This window comes from Anomalospiza imberbis, chromosome 22 (assembly GCF_031753505.1).
Source record: "Anomalospiza imberbis isolate Cuckoo-Finch-1a 21T00152 chromosome 22, ASM3175350v1, whole genome shotgun sequence".
Classification (NCBI taxonomy): domain Eukaryota; kingdom Metazoa; phylum Chordata; class Aves; order Passeriformes; family Viduidae; genus Anomalospiza; species Anomalospiza imberbis.
Window position 1 is genome coordinate 4,343,031 of NC_089702.1, and position 17,318 is coordinate 4,360,348.

The window sequence follows — 17,318 nt, forward strand, 5'->3', positions numbered from 1 at the left end:
GTTGTTGTAATGAGTTATTCCCACCTCTGTGGTGAGGCAGAGTTTAATGGATTTGATCGTCGTGGAGTTCATGGAGCTCCTGCCACTTGTCAAGGAATTGGTCTTACTGGAAAAAACACAGAATTCTAATCTTAAGATACACATTTAATTGCTTCTCATGCTGACATGCACGAAATTTGCCAGCAGTGTTTGTATGACTCATTGGACATCAAACACTCTTTTGAACAAGAGCTTAGCTTTGCTAATCAGCTTTATATGAAATAACATTTTATTTTTAGTGGGGTGATCAGAGAGGAGGAGAATACAGGGATTTGGTTGTTCTACTGGTGGTATATAGGCAAAAAAATTTGCTTTGATTTTGTAATTCAGTGTCTGACAGACAATATCTCTATAAAAAGAAGCAAAAGTTACTTCTGTGGGCTATAATAATGTGTAGCCACCGAAAACATGAGGTGGTTCTTGCAGCCTGTCTACAAACTCTGTTTTAAGATTAGGAAAACACTGAAATAGGCCTTAGTCATCCTGAAGGATTTAATGAGATGTCGCTGACTTGTTCAAGCTTAGCATTTGGTGTAAGTTTGCAGCTGGCGGAGCTCAGTCTGCCTCTACCCCCTCGACTTCGTGGTTTTTTCCTCATCTTATTTGTACTGCTGCCTTCTCATGCTCCAGAAAGTTATTATTGTTTGTGTATTTCAGTGAAATTTAGATTTGTTAGACGATCAAACAACATGTGTCAGAATGTCTGGACATAAACCAGGAGATTCTTGAGCTATTTTTTCTAAAAATGCTGCATAGAGATTATATCTTTTTTATTCATCTGCTGATACTGTTTGGAGACTTGCGCTCACACAGTGTGTTCATTTTGTTTGGTAAACTTACAAATGACAAGATAAAGGACAAATCAAGTGTAGTAGCTCTTGGTTGCCCAAATTGTCCTGTGTTAGTTGGGGTGTGAAAGATCCCCATCACATTCCTGCAGCTTTTGCTTCTGCTGATCCTGGAGTAAGGCATTAACCTGGGCTGTGAGGTGCATTAAGGAGTTCACGGGGTAGGATGAAAAGTTGTCTGATCCAGCTCTTCCTAATACTGTAATTCTGTTTGCTGTTTAATGCTTCTAATTCCATGAACTAATACAACCAACAGGATTTTTAATTTAGAGTGCTTATTCTTAAATATTACTTCTGGCTTAGTGGTGTTGGCTGAACAGAGGAAGAGCTGTGACCATGTTTGCTCAAAGACACAAAGGGACGCAGTTGTGCATGAAAATGAAAACCAGCAGCTGATTTTGGTCACCTGCTCCTCTGTGTTGTGAACTCCTTAACTAATCAGGATGTAAGTCTAATGAGTGCTTACACTTAAAATACATCAGTATTGTGTGTAAGCTACAATGAGGAACCACGTCAGGAATTGCAGCTAAAGCAGAGCCACAGAATCACTGAGTGCTTTGGGTTGAAGGGACCTTGAAGACCACCTAGTTCCAACCCCCTGGCATGGGCAGAGTCATCTTCCTGTAGTCCAGCAGTCCTCTGAGAGTATGGAGTTAGTCCTTGGGATGCCCCTTGGCTGGTAACCCAGGGTCTTTATACACGACATCAGTTCTCTCTCCACCCTGGGGTTCTTAGGAGCAAATTCACAGAGGCTCTGTCTGTGCCCTATTCAGAGCCTTAATTCAGCCCTAGTAGCAGCACAGCACCTCCTGGCCCTGTTTGCCATATGCAAGATTCAGGTAAATATAATTATTAGCAAGCTATCAGGCTTGCCTTTGGCATGGCCTAGGCCCAGGCTGGGTGGCTTCTTTGGCAGAATTTGGTTGAATTCAGTTGTAGCTCAGCACTGGCGGCATAGCTCTGCTCAGTTCTCTCTGCAGTGCAAGCCAGTATGCGGAAAGTCCCTAAACAATTGTCTGCGTACCCAGATGGAATTTTTTTTTGATACTCAAGTAACAGTGGGATGCTCTGAAGGGGACCTATGCCTCGCTTAGGAGCCTTGGGAATTAGCCTGAACACCAGCTCCTTGTGTTTTGGTGGCAGAAGGGTGCCAGGGGGTGCTCAAGTGATTCATAAATGCAAAGGAAATACTGATTCCACTGTTCAACGCTCATCCGTGCATGCACACAGACTCCCAGATCTGTTTGTGGAATCTGGTAAGTGAATGAGAGCTTGTGTCAGGAAGGGCTGCAGTTGCTGTCATCCCTGTTTGCTTACTGGGGCTTGGGATGTATGTACTCTGAGCTGCTGCCCTGCAATGCTGGTGTCTCTCAGTGAGTGAGTACACCATATTAAAAGGACTTTCAGTGGCTTTAAATATACATATAAAGCTCTTTGAACTCTGTGCTATTGTATTATTAGACTTGAAAGTGTGAAGAAACGCAAGGTGGCATTTACTGAGCATCCTCCAAGAGGAACCAAATATTGTTACAGGAAAAAAAAAATCATTAATTTTTACAAGATGAATGTGTTCTCTTGTACCTATGGAATATCATGTGTACAATAGAAAGAAAATTGCGGTTTATTGTATGTACTGATCAAAGACTCTTCACAATTCTTTTGGTCTGGTTTGAACTGTTTTTATTGTAGGTGTTTTCATGCTTTACATGCTTTAATAAATGACTGTTCCCCAGCACAGGCTGTCAGTGTGCCTGGTGATCCCAGACACTCTTTTATCTTCAGCAATACTCAAACAACCTTTTTTTTTTTTCTCTTGAGACATATACAGCAAAGAAAATATAGGGATAATGTTTCTGTTTGATTTTTTGCATCAGTTACTCTGGGCTTGAGTGACTTGTCTCCTCATGACAATTTATTCAACTCACAGGAGAGTTTGACAGTCAACCAGCCCAAGAGCTGCAGAGCATCTGGAGTTGTGGTTGGTGTCAGCAGGATTGATTGTCTGGGCAACAGGAAGGGCAGCAGCTCCTTCTGATGGGCTTGGCTTTAATAGTGATGGGAAATGGAGACAATTTGCTAAATGCTATGTCTTTCCCATTTCTGTGTGATGATAAATTATTTGGCAAAATAGATTGGCTCTTCCAGCAGCACTGGAATTGTGTGTCCTGGAAATAAAGCCTAGATAACTGAAAGCAAACTGAATGGTAGGCTTTATGTGTATATTGTTGTTAGGAATTTTATTGGCAAAATGGTTTTTCATCATTTTATCTTGGTTTTCGCTCTTGTTTACCTCTTCTCCATAATGGCTTCCAGTGGTCCGAATGGGAGTGTTGATTTTGTATGTCTGTTGTTCTGCTTTCCATAGTGTTTGCAATAAACCAAGTGGAACAGGATCGCCATGTTTCGAAACAGTCTCAAGATGCTTCTTACGGGAGGGAAGTCAAACCGCAAAAACAGGTCCAGCGGTAAGTAATCGTCACCTCCTCGTGCATGTGGAATGCTGGCACTTCTGAAACCACTCCTTTTATGTGTGTTTTGGTCTCAGCAGGACTTTCTTCTTGTTAATGAACAGATGTACGCAGTTGACAAACTTGTAGACTCCAAGCATTGTTATACTTCATTTTAATACTGTGCTGTACTTTTAATTTGAAACTATATGTGTATTTATTTTTAAACGTATGTAAACCATCATCTAGTTTTATTGAGGAGATAAGATGCAGGGAAAAACAAGTAAGAGTTCTACATAATCTTGTAGTAAACAAGCATCAAAGTTCACGTTTCATTTATGGAAAGTAAGAAATTTTTTTTCTTCTGAAGTGTCTGTGATCACTTGTGGCAGTGAAACCTGCTTAATTACAGCCAAAACTTGTGAGAGCAGCAGCAATTTCTTTTAAGCTTTTATTTTTAAACAGGAGGGAGAGAGAGGAATGGGAATAGTAGAAATTAAAGGAGAAATTGCCCAAATTTAGTCATCATTTATATCAAATTTGTTTTTCCACCGTCTCAGGAAAGGAGTTTACAATTAGTGTTGGTTCAAGTGACTTGGCCTGTTTCATCCATGACAGAGATTGGGGGAGATTGTAATTGTAAAACAAAACATTACAAAATATTGATAGGCTTTAAAAACATTTTTATTTAACTTTTTTAGGTTTTTTTTCCAAAAATGGAGTGTTGGCAGGAGAAGAGCTTTTAATTAGATCTTTCATTTTGAATTTTAAAGCCATCTGGCAGCACATTTGAAATATTTTGGGATACAGTGTTTATTTGTGCTCGTGCATCTGTGTTAACGTGGATATTTATGCTACGGATGTTCCTTGAGAAACCAGAGGTGAGGATGAGGAGACACAGTGCTGCTATAGGTAGTGGGAAAACGAGATGTTTTCCTTTGGTTTAAGCAAGTTGTTCTGCATTTCTCATGCTGCCAGAATTTGGCCGTTGATAATATCTTCCTGGGCATGTTGTATTTGGGGAAGGAGAATTGTGGGGCAGCACTGCTGCCTTAGACATCAGTGGTCCTTATTCCAGTGGCTGTTGACAGTCACGGGGCGTTGGTCGGTGCTGAAGGCGCTTGTCCTGGGCAGTTCAAGCACACACCGTGGTGTTGTAGTTGGTGTGGATCTCAAAGCAGGTAAAAGTCTGTTTTGCAAAGGCACCATAAGAATTGAGGCCCGAGGTGGTGGCCGTTCATTGCTTTTATGGGGAAGATTTCCTTCCCATAGGAGCTCCACAGTCTCTTGTTGTAGCAGGATTGGTTAGTGAGAGGCAGGTACCTGCATGAAAAGACAGGTTTGTGGAAGACATGTGAGCAGATGGCTCCATCCTCTTGGGATTTGTGTCACGTTTACGGTTTGAAAGTACAAGTCCTTTGATGATACCTTCAGAAAACTGTACGTAGACAAATCACCTTAACTTGTGATTGCTGTACAAAGCCCTCTCTTTGTCAGATGTGCTGCTAACAGGCCCTGGTATTCCTTTTGGCTTATCTCCCAGCAGCAATATTAAGGATTTTGTATATGCCAAGCTCTGCAAATACCTGTTTCTTATTTTGTGAATGAAAAATGTCAGTTCTGAAGTACCGAGATTCGACAGTCTGGTTTTGGGCAAAGCAGAAGAGGACATGGGTTTTCTTATTCATATATTGAAAAATAATATGACAGAATTGAATTGATGAGGTTCTCTCTAATGCCTAGTGACTGGAGTGTATGTTAAATTTACTGCAATTCTGCCCTTGAAATAAGTTGCTTTATTGAAAAGTTCTGTTTGGCATTCTTCAGGGCAAGAGAGGGAATGGGAAAATGAGATGATCGGGTTTGTTTATATTGTTTGTGACTAAGTGGCAAACATCCCTGCACTGCATAATAATTTTCCAGGTAGTTGTTAATCTTCTAAACTCTTACATGACATTAGATGAATTCATTGCTGCCTAGATTTTTTTTAAGAGAAATATATTTAAGTCTGTATTTTTTTGCAGCACATTAAGGAAAACAATCAGTAAATCTTCTTTGTACATTTTCCGTGTTGCATGCAGTACTGAAAGCCTGAAACTTGCTATATTTATTTGCTTTGCAGTTCTGGCAAACTACAAATTTGGTACTTTAAAAGCAGATTTAAAAGGACAGAATTTACCTAATAATATACAAAAGGCATTTAGTCAACAGCATCCTGATGAATCCTTCCAGCCCTTTAAATGAACCATTTGGGGTGGAAGGGAACTTAAATGTCCAGACCCATCCTCCTGCTGTGGGCAGGGATGCCTTTTGCTACACCAGGCTGCTCCAAGCCCCATCCAAGCTGGCCCAGGACTCTCCAGGGACGGGGCAGCCACAGCTTCTCTGGGTACCCTGTGCCAGGGCCTCACCACCCTCGCAGTAAATGCAGCTGTCTTGCAACAGCTTGGTCCAGGTGTTTCATTCTCTTGAACGTTTTCACACGGTCAGTGCTGTCCTTCAGGTCTCTCCAGCAGTGTTGTCTTCACTGGTGGGTTTTGTTTCTATAGGGACACAGGTGGGACACTGCAGGTTTTGGATTTTTTTCTCATTCAAGTGTTCTAAAAAGATTATGCGTTCATTGAAATTGTCAAATTTTGTTTATCGTTAACATGATTTAGAAGCTGGAAATTAAGCTTCCCTGATGGTTTTGGTGCTCTGATTTGCCCCATCAGAGCTACACCCATCTCTGAGAACTGTGAACAAAATCCTAAACTCCATGTTAGGGAAATCATCTGTTGAAGGTTTCAGGTGTGCCATGTTCTGAGTCTGAGTCTGGGTTGGTGACAGCCCCCCCAGACGTCTCTGTGAAATGGTGCTGTGTCTTCATTTCCTACACTCCAGTCATTTTGCATTCCAGTGTGGGAATAAACCTTTGGAGCAGGGTTAAAGGTATTTGTGTTCCTTTCTTGGGGAATCCAGAGGTGCACACTGACCTTTGAAATTCCTGTGCTTTGCTATGACTTTCATTTGCAGCAGCTCTTGACAAACAGGAGCAGTGGAGTCAAGCTAATGATTCCTAAATGTGATGTGGTTTTGACAATTCTTAGTGATTAAAAGAACTCTGGTGATGATAGCAGTAGCCTTATTAATTTTCCTCCTTTAGAAACTGCTAAGCAACTTCTCTGAGAACTGTGGTTAACATTTATTTTACCTCAGCCAGGGTGGGTTTTCCCCTTTGCTGCTTGATGGTGTTGTGATTCAGGAGCGCACAAAATATTTATAAAAGAAGAATACAATTACATGCATCAGAATGGACAGTTACATACAGTAGTGCTAATTAAAATAAATTAATGTCTACTGCAACATCAGCCTATGTAATCTCCTGTGTGATTGATTTTGGTTGTCTGGGTGTCCTTTCAGAGCTTCAGTGCTGGAGTTTCACAGCATGTGCTCTGGACACACAGTGCTCAGTGCACATGTGTGTGCACATACTTAATGTCTTGTCTTAAGGAAAATTCTCCCATGACTTAAGAGCACTCAGGATGGTTTACAGTAATGCCCTGAGGACACAATATACCTGCACCAGTATTTTGATTAGGTTGGTTTATCCATATATAAATGGATATTCCACAAAGCTGCCAGATAGCATCTGTGGTGCTGAAATCTGATCTCAGTATAGTTGCAGATTACCTTTGTTTTTCCAGTGTAAATTAACTAAGAGACACGCAGACATACAAGCTTTCTCATTTGTTTATATCCAGAGCTATATTACGTAGGATGTGTTTGTTTTAAAGTATAAAAGGACTGTGTTTTTCTCCTGTGTTGTTCCTTCTGGGTGAAGATCCAGCAGGATTGTTGTGGCCAGAGCCCTATGGTCAGGGCTAGCAAGTGTATTGATCTGCAGATAGGCAAACCTGCTTGTAAAAGAGATGTTTGTGGCTTCTTCCCCTCAAATTCAGTTCTTCTGGGGCAGTTCTGTTCTCTGAATCCAGAGACTATTGGCTTCTCTGTTGTTTTCATTTGTTTTTATTAAGGACCCGTCTCATTTATCTGCAGTTTTCTTGCTTGTATGAATCATTCCTTGGTCTAGGTGTATATGGAAGAAGTGCACATCAAATCAACCCACTTGTATTCATTCCAGTATCCTGTTAGGGACATAAGTCCATGTAAGGGATTCATCATTCCACCTGTTACAGTTATCCTTGTTCTTTTCCAAGCAGATGGACTATTTCCCTCTTACATTATCACATTAAATTAATGTCGCTGTAAGAGTTCGGATTCGCTTTAGAGCCTGGTAAAATTCAGCTGCAAAACTGCACATTTTGTTTTGTTTTATATTTCCCTTCACTTTGTGAGGAGTAAGCCCAAGAATTTGTGCTGTTTATTTCTGACAGAGGTCAAGATAAATGTAACATTAAACAAAAGAAAAAACCAGGGGGGAAACAAAACAAAAAAAACAACAACAAAAGAACAAGAACAACAACAACGAAACAAAGCAAAAACCAACAAGAAAATAACAACAACAACAAAACTAAACTAAAAACAAACAAACCCACCCACACACAGAAAAAACAAGGCAAGGCAAGGGAAGTACTCTAAAATCTGAGCCATGTAATCCTTAGCCCAAAGGGTCTACTTTTCTCTTCTGAGTTAGTTAGGAATTACATCTTGCTTGTTCTTGACTATAAAACGCACAATTTTTATCTGGAGCTTCCCAGCCAGGAGTCTGCCTGTCATTCAGAATATTTTTGGCACAGGCTTTTAAAAAAACCTCTTCTCCTTTCCTGGTTTGCAGAAGACCCAATTACTTCTGACTTCCAATGTATTTATAGGGCTTTTTGGAACCTGCTGCTTTATATTTTAATTCCGGGACTGAAAGGGCCCCTGTCAAATGCTCTTCTCCTTCGATTCCTGCCTTTTGAAGATAAAAGGCATTTCTGTGAAGGTCTCATTTCTGCCTGGCCAGATCTCTGTGCAGTTTCTCATCTATGATTTCTTATGGAAGTCTGAGGATAACTTTTTACCCCAGAAGAGTTTGAGGGTCACAACTGCTTTTTCAGTTTCATTTCTGAAAGAAATTGCTGAGTAGTGAGATCCAATTGGTGGGTCCTGTAGATGTCAGGTAACTTAGTTTAATAAAATGTTAGAAGTGAGGTATTAAAAGACCCATCATGTATTACGGTCCTGAATACTGACTGTATCCACATGGTCAAGGTATTCCACCCAGATAATAATTCAGATCCTGTTCTTCCGCAAAGATGGCTGGTTTTTCATAAATCCATTTTTAAACAAGGCTTGAGTATGTTGACAAATCCTCTGACCACAGTAAAGTTTGTCCTTGAGTTTGTTTAAGCATGAACTGACCTTTCCTGGAAGTTTGTTTTGCATTTATGTAATTCAGTGTTTTCCTTCTGAAGAAGGCAATGTATCAGGAAGACGTATATGTACACAAGCATGCTGTTTGGTTCCTAGTATTCTGATTTATTTGATCAAAAGATGTCTTGTTCATGTACCAAACTCTCTTCCCAGACAAATACAAGATGTTTGGACAATGAATCTTCTGCTTCTCTCTCGCACTACTATCATAGAGGGAATTTTAGCAGCCTGTATTAGAATAATACATATTTATTTCCTTCTGATTCACAAATATCAGACAAGATTTTCACATGTGTGACTATCACCAACTCTTAAGAACATGTGCAGAGCCAGAAGGTCCCCCCGGAGCCTCCTTTTCTCCAGGCTGAGCCCCTTTCCCAGCTCCATTCCCTTCCCTGGACATGGTCTTTCTTGTAGTGAGGGCCCCAGAACGCAGGACACAGGACTCACATTTTGGATGCAAGGGGGATTTTGTGGCATGACTCCCATTTACTGACAGATTGGTGATGAAATATTGAAGCCAGTAGAGGGAGCAGGAGTTTTCCATCAAATCCCTGAAATTCCTGTGCTGATGTGCAAAGGAGATGAAGTTACATCTTCCCACATCAAATGACCTTGTCTTCTCTTATTCAACATAAAAAAGGGATTCTCATACACAATTCAAAGAGAATATACACACTACCTTCAAAAGGAAATAATATCAATTTGAGGGATTTCTTCAGCCAAACTTGGGAAAGTGGAATGTCCTTTCCAGAATGTCTGAGGAAAACTTAAGGATTTGTATATCTGTAATAGTTTAAAAATCCAGTCAAATCTTTCAAGAAAATAATGTGTATTTCAGTGAATTCAACATTTTCATCTGGAAAATGAGTAAGAAATCACTGAGATATCTTATAACTTGGGGGTTTTCTGCTGGAAGAGGCCTGGCCCCAGGAACAATCTTGGATTCCTTCCCTTAAAGCAGGATTTAAACAAAATCTGTAATCTGATCTACTAAAATGGATTTTTGGATTTTATACAAGCAACCTAAAAGTAATGTTTCTCACAATTCTAGAAGTTTTAAATGTTTCTAAATAAATAAATTGTTTTAGAAATATTCAACACATGCATGTTGATTTTGCCATTTTACCTCAGTGTGTTGAATATATAAGATGTTTTCTTGTCATCAGAACTTGACCTGTTGCAAAAATAAGCACCATCTTCATGTGCAGGAAAGAGAATTAAAATGGAGAAAAGTCTAACCTAAATATAACATCAGAGAATTCCAGAGTGGTTTGGGTGGGAAGGGACCTCAAAACCCATCCAGTGCCAGCCCTGCCATGGCAGGGCCACCTCCCAGTGTCCCACTGGCCTGGGACACTGCCAGGGGTCCAGGGGCAGCCACAGCTGCTCTGGTCACTCTGTGCCAGGGCCTCACCACGCACTGCAGTTTCCTAAGTTCTCACAAGAAGGAAGGGATCTTGTGGAGCAGGATATGAGGCTGGATTTTGACTCTGTGCTCCTTGAGCTCCTTTTGGCTATGAACAGTTGGGGACTGGCTGGAGAAGGAGCAGGATATGAGGCTGGATATTGACTCTGTGCTCCTTGAGCTCCTTTTGGCTATGAACAGTTGGGGACTGGCTGGAGAAGGAGCAGGATATGAGGCTGGATATTGACTCTGTGCTTCTTGAGCTCCTTTTGGCTATGAACAGTTGGGGACTGGTTGTAGAAGGAGCAGGATATGAGGCTGGATATTGACTCTGTGCTCCTTGAGCTCCTTTTGGCTATGAACAGTTGAGGACTGGCTGGAGAAGGAGCAGGATATGAGGCTGGATATTGATTGTGTGCTCCTTGAGCTCCTTTTGGCTATGAACAGTTGAGGACTGGCTGGAGAAGGAGCAGGATATGAGGCTGGATATTGACTCTGTGCTCCTTGAGCAGAACACTTTTGGCTATGAACAGTTGGGTACCGGCTGGAGACGTTCTCCTTGAGCTCCTTTTGGCTATGAACAGTTGGGGACTGGCTGGAGAAGGAGCAGGATATGAGGCTGGATATTGACTCTGTGCTCCTTGAGCTCCTTTTGGCTATGAACAGTTGAGGACTGGCTGGAGAAGGAGCAGGATGTGAGGCTGGATATTGACTCTGTGCTCCTTGAGCTCCTTTTGGCTATGAACAGTTGGGGACTGGCTGGAGAAGGAGCAGGATATGAGGCTGGATATTGACTCTGTGCTCCTTGAGCTCCTTTTGGCTATGAACAGTTGGGGACTGGTTGTAGAAGGAGCAGGATATGAGGCTGGATATTGACTCTGTGCTCCTTGAGCAGAACACTTTTGGCTATGAACAGCTGGGTACCGGCTGGAGACGTTCTCCTTGAGCTCCTTTTGGTTATGAACAGTTGGGGACTGGCTGGAGAAGGAGCAGGATATGAGGCTGGATATTGACTCTGTGCTCCTTGAGCTCCTTTTGGCTATGAACAGTTGGGGACTGGCTGGAGAAGGAGCAGGATATGAGGCTGGATATTGACTCTGTGCTCCTTGAGCTCCTTTTGGCTATGAACAGTTGAGGACTGGCTGGAGAAGGAGCAGGATATGAGGCTGGATATTGACTCTGTGCTCCTTGAGCAGAACACTTTTGGCTATGAACAGTTGGGGACCAGCTGGAGACGTTCCTTGTTCACTCATCTAGTGTGGTAGAAGCATTCCCAATCGAACTGAAACAAACCCTACTGTACTTAGTGTCTGTTACCCAGCTCCATTTGCATTTCCTCAGTATAATTCCATCCCTGTTAATCTTGACGTGCCTTTACTTAAATCTTCACCCAAGATGTGAGATTCTTCCATATGGCTTTTTTTCCCCAGTTCCTAAAGATAAACATTATTTATATTCAGTGTTGCTTGTCCCCGGGAAGTGTTAGTGCAGGTTCTTGCAGCTGTTTATTATACTGACAGATGTTGAATCCATATTGATCCATTTTAGGATTGTATTCCAGGTATGACTAATGTTTTTATTTTTGAGGGATTTTTGCCATCAGCACTGTATATGTGAAGTGACTGCTTTTCTAAGACTCGTGTTCCACTTGGTTCACATCAAGCATTTCTTGGTTGCAGGAAGTACCTGTGCCAGGTGTGAGGGATGACTCTGCAATTCCATCATTAAATTCTCTTTTTGGAGTTGCAGTTGCCCTTCCTTTTGCCTTTTTTCCCTTCTTTTCCTTAAGGAGGAGTAAATGTCTATAATTTACTAATACTTTTAATGGAAAAATCGTGTTTTCTTTGGGAGAGGATTGACTTTTGAGCTGCACCTTTTCAGGAGTTTCTCCTCTTCAGCCTCTTCTACTGCTCACACAAACTTCTCTCAACATGTCTGTGAGGACTATTTTTTTTAGTATCAGATATATTTTTAGATAACTCATGGATAATTTTTGCTAGAGCTTCCATCTATAACTGACCTATTTGAAGGAATTGTGGAAATTTTTGCTGCAAGATCTTTCTGAAGTGGGAGGATTTATGTTTCCTTTTATATAATTTTCTCTTTGAGGATAAGATCAGTATAGAAGCCGACCCATATTCTCTTAGTGTACAAAAGACCCTCAAAATCGAAGCAAGTTACGGACATGGTTTTATTAGAAGCTATGATAAGGTGTCCAGACCTTGGCAGAACATACTTTTTGTCATCTAAATAGGTTTGAAAATCTTCTTTAGGTGAGTTCAGAATGATTATCATCCATCACTTCCCTTTTGAGACTCTCTTACTGATTTGCTGGTAGACAAAACTAATCTATTGAACTAGCCCTTTGGACCATTCTTAGAGTAAGAAATAAAGATAATGAATTATCTCATGATTCCAACATGCAGATTTAAAAATAGGCTTTTAATTTATATTTGTTTTTTTTTTTTTTTTTTTTGTGATGATTTGAAGTGACACAATTTAATTTTATATTAAATAGACTCTGTTCTTGACTTATACATCGTTACCATGGCTTTAAAATTAATGAATGAAATACACTGTATAATTTCCAATAAATATTATTAGCAGCACAGTTTTTTACTCCATATATTTTTGTCATGAAGTCATCTTCCCACATCAAAAAAAAAAAAAAAAAGAGTTGTGGGTTTGATTTACATACTCAGTATAGGTGTCTCTGGATAAAAGAGTCATTTGATGTTAATGTAAACAAGGATGCTACTTTTTCTGTATGAAATAGGTGAGATAAATCGTACCTCAGATGAGAAATACCTGCTTTTTTCCAATGACAAATAACAGCCTCTGAGATGATGAAGGTACAGATCTGTGTCACTGATATCTGAACTTCCTTAGGATTCATTCTGCTCCAGATTAACTCAGATGTTGGCGTATATGATTTCTGATCTCCTCTACATGCTGGAGAAAAACCTCATTTGTACTTGTGTCTGAAATTCCTGGGCAGGAATGCAGGCAATGTCTCTTGTAGGAATAGGACTTAATTTAATACATTTATTATGACAGGGGTGTTTTCTTGCTGTGTTTTTTGTACAAGCTGCCAGCACAGTAGGACCTTAATTTCAGTTCAGGCTTCCAAGTACTGCAGCAATAAAAATAAACACAAATGTACTTGCAGAGGCAAAGAATTTTTTTAAAATCTGTGGCTCCTCTAAGAAGTCTTTTGGCCTCTGACCACTGGATTGGTTTTATTGCTGGTTTTTTGTGTGGTTTTTTTTTTTTTCCTTTTTTCCTGTGGATTTTCATAACTAATAAGCAACATAGGGAGTTAATGCAGGATATCCCACAAGAAGACCATGGACCTTTACAGTTTGAAGTCCATTTATCATTGAATTGCAGAGTGGTTTGGGTTGGGAAGGGACCTTAAAGCCCCTCCAGTGCCACCCCCTGCCCTGGGCAGGGACACCTTCCACTATCCCAGGTTGCTCCCAGCCCTGTCCAGCCTGGCCTTGGATGCTTGCAGGGATCCAGGGGCAGCCACAGCTGCTCTGGGCACCTGTTAGGAAGTGCCTGTGTTGTCATGCACCATCCCAGCGAGTGTCCGTGCTCTGCTCCTAAAAAGAGGAATTTTTTGCCATAAAAATGAAGCAGGAGCAGGTGGAGGAAAAAAGTGCCAGCTTTTGGAAGGTGCTGAGGCATTTTAGCATCACATTTGCTGGGTGATGCTTCCCTGGATGTGTGGTTAGAGCTCCCTCGATAAACCAAACAAATCCGTAATTCCTGCTCTGCCCAAATGACTTTCCTCAAAGACAGAGGAACTTGGGCGATAAATGGATGGACTTGAGTATGTTTATAAATTGCCAAAGCCTCTTAAGCCAAGTTGCTATTTTATAGCAACAACAACAACAACAATAATAATAGAATTAATAGAATATTTAATAGAATTAATAGAATATTTAATAGAATTTATAATTGAATTCATCATAGCATAATAAGAATTTGTAATGGTGCATATTGTTTTCTGAGGCCGAAAAATACTCACAAACTAAATGATCAGGAAGGACTTTTGATTAAAATAATTGTTTTCAGTACCAGACTGGGCTCCCTCTTCTCTCCTGCTCCGGCTGGGAGACACTTTGCCCCTTTCCAGGCACATCTCACCCTGGGAGAGCAGCAGGCAGATCATGTGGCACGTGTCATTTCTTACCAGGCTGGAATCCATCGGGAATGCTGAGAGCAAGATTTGCTGCTCCCTCTCCTACGCCGGCATCGCTGCGGCGGGTTCCAGGGTCAGACTCGGCACTGGCTCCTGCTGCAGCTGTGCCGGCAGCTCCAGGATCCTCCCGGTGGGCTCTAGCCCCTGGAGCTGTCTGATTTATTTATTTCAAGGCTTTTTCCCCTGTGCCTTTGTTTTGGGAGCACAATGGCAGCTGGGAGCCACATCTCCAGACGCTGTGCCATGCGTACAGGGATGCTTCTGCAGGGATGCTGAGCTGGGCTGGAATTGGATCCGTCCCTAACAGCTTGACTGGCTTTGTGTGAGTCTTCCACCTTTTGCAGATACAATTTTGATATGATGTGGATTTAAACTATTGAATTATCGGCTCTTACAGTGGAGTGTGCTCTGCTGGTTGCTGTGAGAGCAGCAGCACATCCAATGCAGTCGGTTCCTGCCGCAGATTCCCCAGCATGCGTGGAGCAGCCTCACCCACCCTTGGATTCTTCTGCCTTAAAAATTGCTTTGTCAGATCAGAGATCTTGAGAAACGTTTAGTCACAGTGTGAGTTTTAAAGGCCTTTTAATTAAACAGGAAAGCAGAAATATTGGGCTGCTAGCACTTGATTTTGTATGAAACTTGTTATGTTTGCCTTTAACGAGATTGCCTGGCAGGAGGTGCTGACAGAGCTGATGCCAGAGGTGCTGTGGGATTTTCTGACATCAGATGTGCTGGTGCAGATGCTGGTGCAGATCTGGCTCCTGTTTGCAGCCCCCTCATACTAACTGTGGTGCTTTGTGCAGGGGATTTGTTTAGGAATGCTGAAATCTTGAGATTTTCTTTCTCTGCCAGAGCGGTCAGTTCAAAGAATCCAGTTGTGTGTATTGGGGAGGATTTGTTGTGTCATTGGTTTTAATGGAGGACTGGTGGAATGGGGGTGGGGGGAGAAGAGGAAGCAGGAGGGTTTCTTATACCTGGCTATAGCAGGAGAGGCTACTCTGCTGATCCTCTGAGTAATCATGGTCTTTGAGATCCCTTCATCTCCTTGTAACTGAGAGAAAGAGTTAATAGCCATGACTGTTTACTCTGTTCTTGACTCAGAATCAGGCACTTAGAAGCCTTGCCGGGTTTCTGACCTATGTCCAGCATCCTGGGTGGACAGATGCTGGACACTGAGGAGACAGCAGCTTCCAAAAACTAAAATACTGTGTAAGAGTTAATGGATTTTCTTAACAGTGAGATTTTTTAAAGGATCACAAAAGTTTTTCTCCCTTTCAGAGTGAGATGCATGAGAATATTAACTGCTGAGTCAATATTTACAATATTATTCACTTCCCTCATGGCATTTGATTATTTTCTCTTCTGCTTGACAACTTCTGTAAAGCTCCTTAACCAGGTTCATCTCAGTCTGTGCTGGTCTTTATTTTAAATTAACACAGATAGCTGTGTTCTCTAGCAATGATTTCACAACTGATTTACTTCTGGTGACCTATTTTAGCTGTTGCATTGAAGGATTTGTCAATAACTTTGGTGTTTCACCACCCTGGCAATCGTTGCAGCAACTGAGTCAATTGAACTTCAGGAGTGATACTGTCCATAAATGTTGTCTGAAGAGTAGGTCATGTCTGTAAACAATAGCTATTGCTAAAGCAAATAGTAACAACTACCTAAAGTCATGCATAAATAAAATATCTAGGAGTGTGGCTGCAATGACAGAGTCCTGATGCGCACACAGAGGTGGATGTAAATACAAGCACTTGGAAGTTCAAAAAATGTGAGAATTAATATTCCCTTAGAAACAGTAATCTCCTCTTTTCTGCATGTACAGTGAGATAACTTCATAATTAAGCGTGGTATTGTTCCCTGCTAACCTTGCTCCTCCACTGCCCGGAGCAGATTATGCTCAACATTTTGATTTGTAGTGAAGAGAAAAAGAATGAAATAGTTCAGTTATTCAGCTCTTAACTGTGGCTGTTGTTTCCATCCTTGGTTTCCACCAAGCTCCACCTTTGCTGCATCCAAATCAAATGCAGCAGCAGTTGTATGCTGACTGAAGATTTCGTATTTGCTGAGTCATTTGATTTATTTTTTCCTTTCCTACCCGCTAAATGCATTTTGGAAATTAATTTACTATGAGCTTTCTTTCCCCCTTAATATGTTGTATAATTACAGGGAGATCCATCCCAGACTCTTGATTCCTGTTTCTCTTCTCCAACCCAATGGCTTTGGCAGACTGTTGTCACTGTTTTGTGTCCCACCATTGAGTGCTGGAGCATTCTGGGGAGCAGGACCCCAGATCTGCTGCCCCCAGCCCCTCCCTTGGCCATGGCTTGTTCTCGAGGCAGGGTTTGATACTCCTAGGTAACTGTACAGCAGAGGAGTTTTCTTTCCACGTGATCTCCAAGGAGTTTGATTCATAGAATCATCAGAGAGCTCAGGGATGGGTTGGAAGGGACCTTAAAGCTCATCCAGTTCCACCCACCAAGCCCCGTGTAGCTTGGTGTGGAACACTTGAAAGGGTGATGAAACTTTCAGGGAGGGAGTTTGTCTTTTGCTGACAGTCGTGTGTCTTTGGATAAATACAGGGGTTTACTCCTGATTTTAATCCTGGGACTTTCTTGTCTTTTGAAATGTTTGGTCCTTACAGTTATTTTGCATTTGGATTTATGTTCACAGCGCAAAAGGGTTTTTGTTTTCTTGGTGGCTTAGAGGTTGTCTGTGGAGGCTCATAGCCAGCGGCCATTAGGGATGATGATGATGATGATGATATTGCAGTTGCAGTTGTATTTGCAGTGTGACATCCTTCTGGCAATCAGAGTGCAAAAGGGAACTGGGCAAGTGGCGTGGTCTGTGGCCTCCCTGGCACCTGGCAACTGTTGGCTTATTGGGGTGGGTGCAGCTCATTTAAAATCAGGATTCTGGGCTGCTGTAGCCAGACGACCTTCACATGCAGCTGCTGTGTCAGCAGAGAAAGATGCAAAGGTGACAGAAATGGCCTGGCTGGCATCTGT

General features: G+C 41.6%; 1 protein-coding gene across 9 annotated transcripts in view; it reads left to right on the top strand.

Moving 5' to 3' along the window:
• Nucleotides 1-3,213: 3,213 nt before the first annotated feature.
• Nucleotides 3,214-17,318, top strand: part of TANC2 (tetratricopeptide repeat, ankyrin repeat and coiled-coil containing 2) — a 136,366-nt gene continuing 122,261 nt past the window's right edge. For 5 of the 9 annotated variants that reach the window (XM_068211809.1, XM_068211810.1, XM_068211812.1 and 2 more), the window contains exon 1: nucleotides 3,234-3,352. In XM_068211809.1, the coding sequence (XP_068067910.1) occupies nucleotides 3,286-3,352 (67 nt within the window). In that variant the 5' untranslated portion in view covers nucleotides 3,234-3,285. Of the gene's footprint in view, nucleotides 3,353-14,556; nucleotides 14,630-17,318 lie in introns of those variants that run through there. The other 4 variants (XM_068211811.1, XM_068211813.1, XM_068211818.1 and 1 more) reach the window with 2 other exon arrangements.